We start from the raw sequence: 13,202 nt of genomic DNA on the forward strand, positions 1-13,202 counted from the left end.
CACATAGCAGGCATGGAGAACAGCTGATGTTACCCAGCCCAGGTTTGCTCTTTTGCATCACCATAACCTCAACCCTTTCTTCTTTTTCTTCTCCTCTCTTGCAGCAATTGACAACTCAGCCGAAGGTAGAGCCTTCTCCCTCTTCCTCCTCTTCTCCCTTCTTCTCTCAGGACTCTTTGTTGTACAGACCCTGTAATTTAGAAACCTCCCCTTCATCCACCTCCTTTTGCCCCAGCCCTACCATCGTACACAAATCACACACATACACACACACACACACACACGCAGACACACACTTATACACACACACACCTTCCTCTGCTGTACTGTATTCTTGTATATTTGCCCTCTTGCTACCGAACACTGTGGATATTGTACATTGTTATTCTTCTTCTCTTGTCACCTTTGTATGATGTCTGTCCTATATTTTGTGGATGCTACTACAAGTTTTGTGGCCCCTTGGGGACAATAAAGGATTCTATTCTATTCTATTCCTTCCATTCCTCTCTTTGTTTCTTTACTGTGTCTTTTTGATCACCTCCTCTGTCTGACTGCCTTCTTCTTTCTCGCTTTTTCCTTTCGCTGTTTCCACTCGCCGGGTGCTGTATGTAGATTGTGTACCTTTTTGTCCGTGTGCTCTTAGTGGTGTGTGTTGTGGTTGTTGCTTTGCTATGCTATGGGACTGAGAAACTCTCTTTTTCTCAAAGTGCTGCTCTCTGGAAACCCTGTGCTAAAGTCAGGTCTGTATGGCTAACCCTGTTGACATGTGTATGGTGTTCGTCTAGAACTGTAAGTTACTGTGTGTGTATTGATGTCTGTTTACACACCAGGTTAATGTATTTGTGTCTACAAAAGCGAAAGCTTTTGTGTATCTGTACTTGTATTGCTGTAGTTGAGAGGACACGCTTTTAATACTAAAAGGAAGGAATGCTATTTTAAGACAAAGGAAACGTTGCTGTCACACTGTCACACAGCTCAAAGTTTAATGATTATTTTGCTTTTAGACGAATCAGTTGACTATTTTCACATTGAATCCAAAAAAATGAAAATGTCAGAAAACCTCCATCAGTCTCCTTCAGTATACATTAACATATCCTTAAGTACAATTAAAAATATGTCCTTTGGTCTAATAAACAATCCAAACAATCCAAACCCCTCATATTATGAGTGAGCAAAAAAAAAAAAGAATCTTCATGATGGAAAAACTTAATAAAGGGAGTTTGTGGCAAATGCCCTGCAGTCTAAAACAACTGACCAACTGCTCAAACAGTCACTGAATATTTCTTGAATTACCTTGAACATGATCAATGACATTATTATTTCAGTTTGACAGTATTGTTATCAGTGCCTAGTCTTGGCTATAAAAAATAGTTTTACACAAGCATCAATATGTAATTTTGTTTGTTTTGATTAATAACGGCAAGACAGGGATGCGGTTCCACACTGACTGTATCCAGTAGGTTACCTGTCCTAATGATTTCCTTAAAGTAAGATAAAATAAAGTAAAGCATTATTTTGGTGGTTGATTCAGAGAGGAGTTCATACGTTCCACAATGGCCAACCCGAATTCTGTTTCTAATGAAACATTTAGGTGGAAATGTTTCCGGTTTCGTTTGTAATGGATTAGTAGGAACAAAGCTTTTCTCCACCTGTCCTTTAACATAACACCTCAGAGCATAATGGCAGGCTCACACCATAGTCAGTTGTGTTTAACTCAGCTTAACTTACCCCATGGTGAGGTCAATTCAACCACCAAGAGAAGCACAAGTACTAGTAGACGGTTTCTTGGAGTCTTGTAATTAACTGTAAAGTTGCCAGGAAACCAAATGAGAAGCCAGGAAGTCCGTGCTCCCAGCCAAGGAGCAGACTATTACATAACCCGCTCTAAAACCATTTAACAAATGAGATATAATGTTACAAGGAGCTTTAAACATGCTGGTCAACAGATTTTTTTTATTTTTTTCCCCTTTGGACAAGATAGATAATTTTCAAAATGTTGAACTGTTCCTTTACAGGACACCAGCAAGTATCCATGCACATAGTATAAATTGGCATCAATAATAGCCTTCAAAAATCTTTTCACAGGTTAAGTAGGGTCATAATCGCTGAAGAGCAATGCCAGTTCGAGAGAACTACAGTAACAGCATGTCCTCTTAAGTATAGTAATACAAGTGTAGGTGGATGGGTGAGTATGTTCAGTGTGGTTTTTCTGGCTCTGGTCAGCTGTCTAGTATTATCTGTGAGCATACAGACCCCATTATTGGGTCCCATTACATTTCAGTCATTGCATTCAAAAGTTAGACTAACCCCACATCCCAATCCCCGCCCCTTATCCTCTCCACCCACCCATCCATCCATCCATCCATCCATCCATCCATCCATTCGTCCACTGTCTTCACCTGGATCCCATCCATCCCACCTTCTCCCTTCCCTTCTCTCCCTCCAATCAAATCACAAATGAAATCATTTTCCTCCCTGCCCGCCCTACTTTTCAAACAAATCAAACACTCCCCACCACTGCCCCTTGCAAATCAAAAACTCCCCATTTCATCCTTCCACCTCCTCCACTGTGATCAACCCCCCACGCCTTCCTCCCACCTCTCTCCTTCCTTCAAATTTCCCCCACTATCCCACCGACCTTCCACCCCCCCTCCTTCCACCCTACCTTCCATTCCTCCCTCCATGTGTCCTTCCATTGCGGCACTTTAGCTGACAAGCAGCAGGGAGGCTCCAGCGGGGTGGTGATAGCTGTGGTGGTGTGTGTTCTGCTGCTCCTGCTGCTGGTGGCCCTTATCTACTTCCTAAGCAAGAAGAGCAAGCTACCCTGCAGCAAGAAGGACAAGAAGGAAGTGTGAGTAAAGAGGAGACAGATGGAAGAAATGTTGTCTGTAATTATGTTGTGCAGCTCAATGAACATTGTTCACACTTTGTTGTTGTTTGTCATCAGGGTCTATGTGAAAAAGATGGAAAACAAACTCCTTTCATACTCAGACTGTTCTGTCCGCTTTATCCTGTTTTGATATAAGAGGTTCTTGACAGTAATTGTGTTGTTCCGTCTAATTAGAGGGTTAAAGCAGTTTTATTGTATCTGATGCAGTTAATTACAAAACATGAGTAAATCTTTTAAGGTTTTCAGAATAAAGTCAAAGGATATACTCCATTAATGCCAGAGAAGTTATGAGAACTACAAAATATAAAACATTAACCTTGGTCAGTTTTCAGCAGTTGACATGTTTCAATCAATTTGTTTTGCCAGGAATATACTCACTCCTTACACACACTTGACATCGTTGACATTTTCTTTGGCTTCTGCTCTGTTTTTTTGGCCTATTTCTTTGTCCAGGGCCACTGGGGAGGTGAACAATGATATTGTGGTGGAGATGAAGACGGACAAATCCAACGAGGAGGCCGGTCTGCTTAACAAAAAAACACATACAGAACAGGTTAGGTCAATGGGAACAGGGAGGGACGAGGGCGTTAAGTGGCTTGACAGTACGCTGTAGTTGATCCTTGTAGGGCACACTAACATAACTAATGTAGTCATTTTTTATTCCAGCATTTCACAAATAAGCAGTGTGCAGGGACAAGTCAAGGACAGTTCTGTGCAATGAATGATAACAGAGGCTTTAACGAAATAAATGTTCCATTTAGTGAATATTTATAGTCAGGCCTGTGAAATTTGGGCTCCTATTACAGGGGACATCAGAAAAACTGGTGAATGCCTTTAGTCATGTTTTGATTTCCTCCAGCAGGGAATGCACTTAACTTGGCTAATTAATGCAGGTAAAGTCCATTCAGATTATTTGGAGGTGTGAAAGAATTTAATGGTGACTGAACCGCAGTAAACTGTCGTTATTGGATTTGTAACACCGCAAGGCTGAAAATGATCCGACAGACATTTACTTGTCTATGAAAATCCTTCATAGCAGTTTGATATGAAGATGAGCAATACAGCCACCAGAAATATTTTCAGATACCTCAGACATGCTGATTTAGTGTCTAAAGTCAGTTTTACGTCAAAGAAAGCAGGTTTGAGAAAGCAGGTCCCTCCGGCTCAAATGACAGAGTGGCAGCTGTAGGGAGTCATCTGAAAATGTCATCAGAAATGTAAAACATTTCATCACAAAATTTATGGTAGTGGCAGTCGCCACTTGAAGCAAGCCTTGTTTTATGTGATTTTTGAAACCATGACGGCATACTGGATGACATTTCGGAACTGCAGGAAGATTGCAGACACATTTTGCTCAGCTTTTGAAGTTCAAGATGTAAAAGTCTGTCTCTCCATATCCTATCAAGCGATGTTTTTTCCTCAGATTTCATTAAAAATGTCACCCTGTAAGCTGTCTTCCACATGGCTGCTGCCATGCCACAGACATGAGTCACTTTACTCTTTTAATCAATCTTGACTTTTACATTTGAAAGGTTTATTTAGGTTTATTTCAATATTTTTACTTATGTTTTAATTCTTTTTTTGTGTTATCTATTTTTTTGTGTGTATTTTAATGCACTAGGTAACCCAGTTAGTGCCATAGAAATGAAGAGTGTGTGTGTCCTGTATTCCTGTCACTCTTTAATAAAAGTAGTCATTTTACCCACTTTTTCTAAATTGTTGAAAAGAAAAAGCAAGAAAAGGGTTTGTTCCTTATTACCAGAAATTAATCATGTGAAACTGATATTTATATATGACTGTGTGTTTTTCTCTCTGACAGTGATGAAATCTGAGGATAGAAGAAAAATCACGGTGGAGACGAAGGGAGAAGGACAACGGTTCTGAAGACAACAGGCCTAATTTTTGTTTTTACTACATTAGGGGACAACATGAGGTGGAGCAGGGAGATGGGTGTATTTTGGGGACATTGGGGTGCACACCATGTTCAGCATTGGTTATGTTTGTTTTGTAACATGGATTAGACCAGGTGGGTGGAGTTTCTTTCCTTTTTTGTAAAGATAGTTTTTTTCAGGACTCCATCCACCTCGTGCTACCACAGGTTTGAAACAAGACGTGCAAAACCATAATGTGACACTGGGGAACGTTATTGCAGCTTCTTTTTCCAATCACGTCTTTGGTCGACTCCTCTGCAGAATAGAGGCGTACAGTGAGGCATGACTGGCACTAATTTAAACACACTGGCAGAAGGTTTCTTTTCTACCCCAGAGAAAATGCCACTAAACCACTGTGTAATTTTTTGGAGTGTATGTCTGCATTCACTGAACATCTTTTCTCTTTTGGAGTCTGCATTTAAATTGTTTGCTCTCTGCTGGTATTACTGGGGAAAATATAAGGCTGTTATTCTGTTTGATTTGCCTCAATAACAAGTAATGACTTTGGCTCACGATATTTAATTACCAGGCTCACTGTTTGGCACACGTGCCAGTAATGTTTTTGCTCAAAGAAGATGTGTGTTTGCTTTAGTGCTGTTTGTTTAATTGTATTTTTGCCACCTTTGAATGTTTATGTTTTGTTTTTTGTCAGTTTCCCAAATTAGCTTTTATTAGCAACAGCTCAGGCATTTAATATTGTCAATCCTTTCTCTACAATTGCTTGCCTTTTTTAAATCCAGCTAAAAAGCCACCAAACACGCAAGCTATTCGGTTGTACAAATTTGTTCTCGCCATTTCCAGCACACTTGTATATTATGTGAGCACACCGATTGTTCGCTTGTTTGCTTTCTTGTTTTCTTTGTAAGTTCAAATACTGGTTGCCCTGTTTATCAAGCAGGAGTACTGTGCATGACGTGGAGTACAAGGTGTCTGCGGTTACAAGGCTGCTGGCCGTAATTGCTACTATTTCTTACAGAGTCTTTTGCAGCCTTTCAGTTCTCTACTCTGAGATGGAACCGAAGGTAGACGGCTTAAAAGTGAGAAACCTTTCTTACAAGCACACCACTCAGTGGCTCTGCTCAGAAAGCCCCATTATCATCAGCTCTCACTGTAAAATTGGTGGAATTCGGCGAAATGTTGAACAACCTCAAACTACAGTCTGCTATGTTTTCTCATGACAACAAAATGGGACTTTCAGGGGTTACAGAGCAGTAGTCGCAGATTCACTTGTTAGGAGAAAACACTGACACACATTTGTTCCACTTTGAACCAAGCAGGGAAGGGAAGGTATGGGAGGGATCAGGGCTTTTGATGGAGTTTGTGAGTTACCTTTTATTTTCACCAAATGGAAGAATTATTATGTATTTAGGTACGAATTAATGTCATTTTTGTTTTTATTCCCTACATTGCTGACAGGCCAAAAAGTTATGATAGCGGGTTAACACGCCCTTTTAGTTTGTTGTACACTGGAACTAATGGCCTTGACTTTTTTATTTTATAAAAAAGGTCACCTCAAACCACTATCTACGCCTAGAAGGCTGATTTCATTTTTCATTGTCTGTCTGCTGATCTTGCCATAAACATACTGACTGTTAGCAAGCCTGTGACAGCAGGTGAGGATAGATAAGTGAACCTGGAGAACTGTTTTTTGACTTGTTTTATATATATTAAAAAAAAAAGTGGTATAAAAGTCGTTTTTAGAAAGGGGTTTCTTAATTTTCAAACTACTGATTTATTTTTCCCATGCTTTTCCACTTGCTAAGAGAAGAGAGTTGTTTTTTTAGATTCTTTTTTTAATGAGATATTCTCAGTGCTTTAATTCTCTCTCTCTGTATGGTATACTGTATATTTTGTGGTACACTGTTTGTGACTTCTGTGGTGTGTTGATGTATCTTTTTATTTTGTTCCAGCTGTGTAGAATTTATAATGAAATAACTCAAGAAAACCAATCACACTCGTGTACTGTCTGTGTTTTATTCATATCTTTGCAACTAGCAATTTTCATAAGCTGGTTTTTGGATTTAAGTCTACTGTTTATTATACACAAAGTCATATGGAAGCATTGTCTGGCCGCATGATAAGGCAGCGGAAATGCTTACACACTTTGGAGTATTGTCGCCAAAATCTTCACATACCAAACACCAAATTGATCTTGAAGCATTTTATTTTTATTTTTTTTGGATTTCCTAGAAGATGACATCTAAACTGATTCACATCTCACAGCAAATTTTAATCTCTTTGATATAGCAGGCATTATGTAAATCTTTCTGAACATTGATTGATTTTATGATTTGTTGTGACAGAGCAGACAGCAGACAAATTGAGGAAGCCCACAGTTTGCATCAATAACTGCTTTGTGAATGAGCTTGTTGCTGACTTCATGATGCAGCGTTTTGTCTGTTCACTTTTATGTTTGGAAATTAGTTTAAATGAATCCATCAATCATCAGACAACTGCTGTCCAACTTTCAGCATGGATCAGTAACAGTTAGTAGGATGATTCTTATCAATACTAGCTGCAATCATAATCAAATTCTTTTATCAAAAACTGCCATTAATCAGGAGCGAAGATGAGAAAATCCTCTAGGCTGGTTCATTCTCATTAAAAATGTCCTTTCCCTCAAACAACAAGATTACATAATGCTCTGCTCCAACCTACCCAGCTTCTTGGTTTCGGGCCTATCAGCGCCATCGTCCTGACACACACCCACTGCACTGGTGGCTTTCCATTAGGAAATTAAAAGTCTCCCATCAATGTGACCTGGCAAAATCGATCTGTGCTTTGAATACAAAGCAGCAAAAATGAAAGCAAGCAGTAATAGAGTATGTTTGGACAGGACTAATGAATGGAGAATGCAAGTAACAGTGTCGTTGTGTCAGCGTTTTTCAAGGCTTTATACTGTAATACCTGCCATAAAGCTTAAAAATACTGAAGGGTTCCAGATGCTTTTCCACTACGATGGAAATCCTGGGCTCCAAAGAATGAAGTTTACACTCATTTTATGAAGAATTTATAATGTCACTTGAAGAGAGTTATTTTTTCTTTTAAAAGTCTTGCTTCAAGGACAAACTTTACTGTTGGTAATTGTGATTAATGAATGCATGAAATATAAAAATTAGCAGAGTAAAACCAGGATTTTAGCGTGTGATATGGATCAAGAGCATGTCAAGTTACTGTATGTTTTTTCTTCTCAGGCTTTGTTTCACAAAGAATGAGAGGATCAGTGCTTTTCAGTCTTGTTAACAATGAGGAGGATTACTGTCATTCTTCCCAATGTCCTTCCCCTCTTCCCTCCTCCTTCCTTCTACCCACTGGGAGTCTTCCTGCTCCCTTCACTGGGTTTAGTTACAGTAGCTTTAAACTGATTTAGCCATTTAGTGTCAGCCTATTGAGGGATGACAGCCACTGTCTGTCCCTTCTGTGTGTTCAGCCTGGATCTGAGGGTTACTCACTGGCACTTGGCTCGGCCTTAGCTCTGTATACACACACACACACACAGAGAAATAGACGCTATTTTTTATGCTGCGCTGCTGAGATGGATTCAGGTTGAACTTGGTTGTGGTGACAACCTCGCTGACAACATGTGCTCCATCATTCTGCATCGGCAGGAGCATGCATGACCCCAAGAGCAATGTGGCAAGAAGAAGATCGGATATAGAGATTAATAGGTGCATGGAAACAAGAAGAGAATGAAGACGATAACTGATGGAGACTTTTGAAAGAACAGAAGAAAAGGCAGGATAGAGAGAAGAGTAGGGGGATTGAAGGGGGATATAGGAGCATAGCACTCATGAGTTGCTGTTGGGATCAGAGGAAATGAAACGAGTGATTGGTGACAAACGACCACAGAGAATGCCTCATTAAGATGTCATAAATCTACATTGGCTCTGATATTTAAACAAATATGAGCTCCATAGAAAAAAAAAAGATTAGGGAGGACAGTGGGAGGAATGGAGGCAAAGAGTGGAGGTGTAAGGCAGACAGGTGAACAGAGAAAAAGTATGAAAGAGCAAGTGATAAATGTGTTTTGTCTCCCCCAGTCCTAAAGTTTAATATCCTGTGTAGCCTGAATGTGGTATCTGTTGGGTGTGATTATGAGACACAGAACAGAGAGATGGTACTGGTGTATTTGGTGTGTGTGTGTGCACCTGTCTGCATGTATTTGCTTTATTTCTGATATCTATCTCACAGCCAGGGAGATTTGTTTCATTGATTCTATCAGTGAGTGTGCTATTAAACCGAGTCGTGTCCGATCTCCCGTCGCTCGAGCACCAATAAGTGTGTGAGTCGGTGCCACTCAGGAGAGCCAGACCACCTGTGGGATGTTTGGTTATTAAGGCGCAGCTGGTGGGTTTTAATTTTAATTGGTTTGGCCATTTTGTGTTGCGTCTGAGAGAATGATAGATAAGTGCAGCAAAGGGAGAGGAATGTCTAACAAGGAAGCGAAAACAATAAATACATAGAACCGATGTGTTTAAAATAAGATTAACTGAATAATTGAGCACTGTGTTTATGTGATTAACTCCCTTTGAGTTCATCTAAGTTAAAGGAATGGTGGTGTGTGAATCAGCTCCCATTGGTCAGAGGTCACTTAAATTTTCCATGAGGGTCTGAGGCCAACTTCAAGATTTACTTAAACTATTTAAAACACAAGGTCAGGGCTATTTTTAACCAGATCCATTTGAACACGTTGTCCAAAAAGCACACTCAAAAACTAATCTAATCGCCAAAGCACCTCCCGCTACAAACCAGAAGAGCACACGGTAAACATCACACAAGTCCCACATGTGAAATAAGCAGCCATGTTCTGATGACATGGGTGGGCAATAGTGCGTTGTCCTCCTTTTAACTAGAGCAGACGGCAGCGGTAGATGACAACATTTCTAGAGATGGGATCTTTTGATTTGCTTATAACATGAAGTGAAATGTTTATTTTACTCTTTAGAGCTGTTTCAAACTGACTTGTTGAAGTAAAATCAGGATTAACTACTCAGTGATTCAACCACAGGATGTCACATATATATAGTTTCATGACTTTCAAGCACTTTAAGCTTAAAAATATGTTGTCTGCCTATGTTTTAGGCAGCCTGTAAACTTGTTTGTCACATTTCATTCAAAGCTCATCGATTAGGTGGAGTATGGAGATTCATGGAGGGACAGGCGTACCTCTTAAAGAACCAAAAAATGATGAAAAGAAGAGTATAAGTCAGATCACCTTTACTGTAAAATCTTGTGATAAACTGAAGCAAGGACTCATTCGCTAGCATACCGATAGAATACAATGTGTTGGAAAACCCTCACAGTGCATTTGAGTTTGCACATAGTCACACACCACGCTGGATTTAAAGTACTGCCAGAAGCAAAAAAAAGTCCCCTGGGGCCCACTGAGGAGAAAGAAAGAAAGAAAGAAAGGGGGGAAGGAGGGAGAGAAAGAGAGAGAGAGAGGCGTGGGGGAAGATGAGAGAAGAAAGTTGCTGTTAAAAGATGAGGAAAGAGGGAGAAAGGCCCGGAGGAACTGACGAGCAGCTGTTGAGAGTTGCGTCCTCTGAGAACTTCTGTCCATGCTACAGGTCCCTCCCACCGGCTAACATTACAGCGCAGCAGCTGTCTGGAGGATAAAACCCCCACACACACTTCTGTTTTCAGTCATCGTTACACTTAGAAATACATTACCAAACACATCACCACACAAAGAAAGTAAAGTTACATACACATATTGCGTCTGTCTTGAATGTATGTCCTTGTGTGTGCTCAGAAAAGGCTGGAAGCGTGTTGGGCTGTGTAACATAATGAAAGGGTAGCACATTCCTTGCGCTTGACCTTGTTGCCCAACACTCACTTTAAAAAATACATGTTAAAACTCACACACCTGCCTGAGGCCAAACACACACACACACACAGGGCCGGGAAAAGCAGTGGTTGCATTTACATCATCCAGCAGAATGCCTGCTTATATCGCTCCCTCGGTCTCCTGTTTCTCTTTTTTCTAATTCCATCACACATGCATATGCTCACACACACTGGCTATGAAAAGGATGTATTCCCTTGTGTGCTGTAATAGTAATAGCAGTGACAGTGAGAGCAATAGAGCTTCCCATGAGTAAACCTGATAATTATTAACATATGCTCCACTGACTTTCTAATGGAGCTTTGTCATTGTATCCCACCCTGTCCTCCTTTTCTTTTGCTCTCATATTCACTCTCGTTCCTCCTGCTGTTAGAATAATCACTATTTTATCTCCGTGTCTCTAATTTAGTTTAACAAGTGCTAGGGCATGTGGAGATAACTAGATGGGACTTGACTTTTTTCTTATTTACCTCGCATTTTCCATTTTCAATCTCCCCTTTTCACCTCAACTTCTTTTTGACACCACTCCTCCATTGCTGTGACCCTTCCCACTTCCTTTGCCTTGATGCAAAAATACTACTCACTTTCCAGTGATGAAAGAGCAAAGATTATCACAGAGACAGAGGGGTCTTATCAAGCGGCTTTGTGCAGTAATAGAAAACACAGCAATATTTAGTCACTGACAGCTGCTGTGCCAGTGTGTTACGTGGATCAAGGTTTACCTTCTCCTGCATTAACCTGCAATAATTGTTTGTGTGAATAAGTTAGGAGGCCTGGTTTTTCTCTCAGCTGCATCCTTATCAGCTTATCAGACATGTCCACTTTATTTGATGCTAGATCAGAGGACGTAGCTCTGCATAACCTCACAAACACAGGACGGCAAAAGGAATGTGAATGTAAGGAGAGTAAGTGTTTTTGTGAGAGATGTTTAGCAGATTCTCAACTGCTATAAGTGTTAATGTAAATTATTGACTTCCAAAGCCCTTATATTCCACTCCCCTTCCTTACAATGTCTGGTATGTTTCATATTGCATCACTAGGTTCATATGCTTACTATATAAATGTACAGTATGTGTTTCCTTCCTTCACTCTCTGGTCACAATATTGACCTCTGTACTATATGAAGCTGCTTCAACCTGAACAGTCTGAAAAGCTGTATGAGGCCGAGCTTCGTTTTTGAACCACATGCTGGGTGGGGTTGGAGGGGCTTACATTCCTTACTAATTGCTCTACATCTAAATGTGCTCTACATCCCAGCCTCATCTGTGTGTGTGTGTCCGTGTATATGCTTCATGTGGAAGAATAATTTGGAGAACTGCCACCAAGACGTGCATTTGCCCAGTGGACCTTTGCCATACAGGGTGAGAGCCAGAGTTAGGTGTTACATTTCAAAGATTGACTGTTATGCCACAGAAAGAAGACAGTTGTGGTCAAATGGGGGGACATTGTTCAGCCATAATTCTAATTCAAAGGGCTCTCTTTAAATGTATCTTTCAAAATACTAATTTGTAACACCGTTCTTAAAAATCTCTATTAGTTTTGCTGTATTTTCTCTATTGGAAAAATATGCAGTGCAAAATCAATTCAGTCTATAATGAGAAAAATAAATTTACATTTGCTGTTTTAGCCTTCAGGGAAGTTCTTCCCTTTGCTGCACAGGAAATGATGCATTTTACGTTTGTAGCAACAGCCACAGCAGTTTGTTTAAAATAAATAGAACAAGAATTGACAGTTTTCAGTGGTGCCATAAAAGCTCAGGGGGAAAAGCCAGTCCAGTTTAATACATGCTCCGTTGCATGTGTAAAACACAAATAATGTGCAAGTTAAAGACTGTCAATGTCATTCTGTCTAAACTGTCATACATAACAGGAAATGTGTTAGACCAGACTCTCTCTTGAGGTGCAACTGAACTCTTTTTCTAAGTCAAAATGTCTTCATAACAAACAGTTTTTTGCTGTCTTTTCAAAAATCTGCTAAATCTGCATTGTCCTGTTCAGGATAATCATTTTTGTTTATCATTAATCAGTCACAAGACTGGATTATTAATTACAACAAAGCTTTGAATCAGCTTAAATATGTGGAACCTGCTGTTTTATATTCTGCATGATGTTTTGCAGCAGCTTATCTGGTATGGTTATGTGTTGTGTTGTAAATTATTTAAACCACATCCCTCTCTTCTGTTTAGACAAGCTGTGTCTGGTCATTGAATTTCAACACAGTTCTCAGTGATAAAACCAAATTTTCCTGTATGTTTTACCTTTATGAAGGCAGATTATTGTACGGTACAGTTAAGACATTTTGTTTTAGAAAAAAGCATGTTCATATGGTCTCCTAGGTGTAGTGCCATGTCTACTGTTTCATTATTTATGTTTCTCAGGCGTGAAGATACTAGGCAACAAACAGACTGCTGAGATAAAATAAACTATGATCGACAAACCATTCGCCCAGCATTTCTTTTATTAACTCTTAGTTAGTAACACAATTTGTGGCATTTCCATGGTTCTGTGGGTGACATTTTTTTCTGCAGGCAGGG

The 13,202-nt window shown here is 39.9% G+C and overlaps 1 protein-coding gene across 3 annotated transcripts in view; it reads left to right on the plus strand.

The window, feature by feature from the left end:
• The window catches only part of bcam (basal cell adhesion molecule (Lutheran blood group)), a 50,777-nt gene extending 44,007 nt beyond the window's left edge, over window positions 1-6,770 (plus strand). The window contains exons 13-17 of one of the 3 annotated variants that reach the window (XM_023262439.3): window positions 105-125; window positions 708-740; window positions 2,710-2,851; window positions 3,344-3,443; window positions 4,710-6,770. In XM_023262439.3, coding sequence (XP_023118207.1) covers window positions 105-125; window positions 708-740; window positions 2,710-2,851; window positions 3,344-3,443; window positions 4,710-4,712 — 299 coding nt within the window. In that variant the 3' untranslated portion in view covers window positions 4,713-6,770. The remainder of the gene's footprint in view (window positions 1-104; window positions 126-707; window positions 741-2,709; window positions 2,852-3,343; window positions 3,444-4,709) is intronic. The other 2 variants (XM_023262440.3, XM_055013628.1) reach the window with 2 other exon arrangements.
• Window positions 6,771-13,202: the final 6,432 nt, after the last annotated feature.

The sequence above is a fragment of the Amphiprion ocellaris genome, chromosome 9 (assembly GCF_022539595.1).
Source record: "Amphiprion ocellaris isolate individual 3 ecotype Okinawa chromosome 9, ASM2253959v1, whole genome shotgun sequence".
Lineage (NCBI taxonomy): Eukaryota > Metazoa > Chordata > Actinopteri > Pomacentridae > Amphiprion > Amphiprion ocellaris.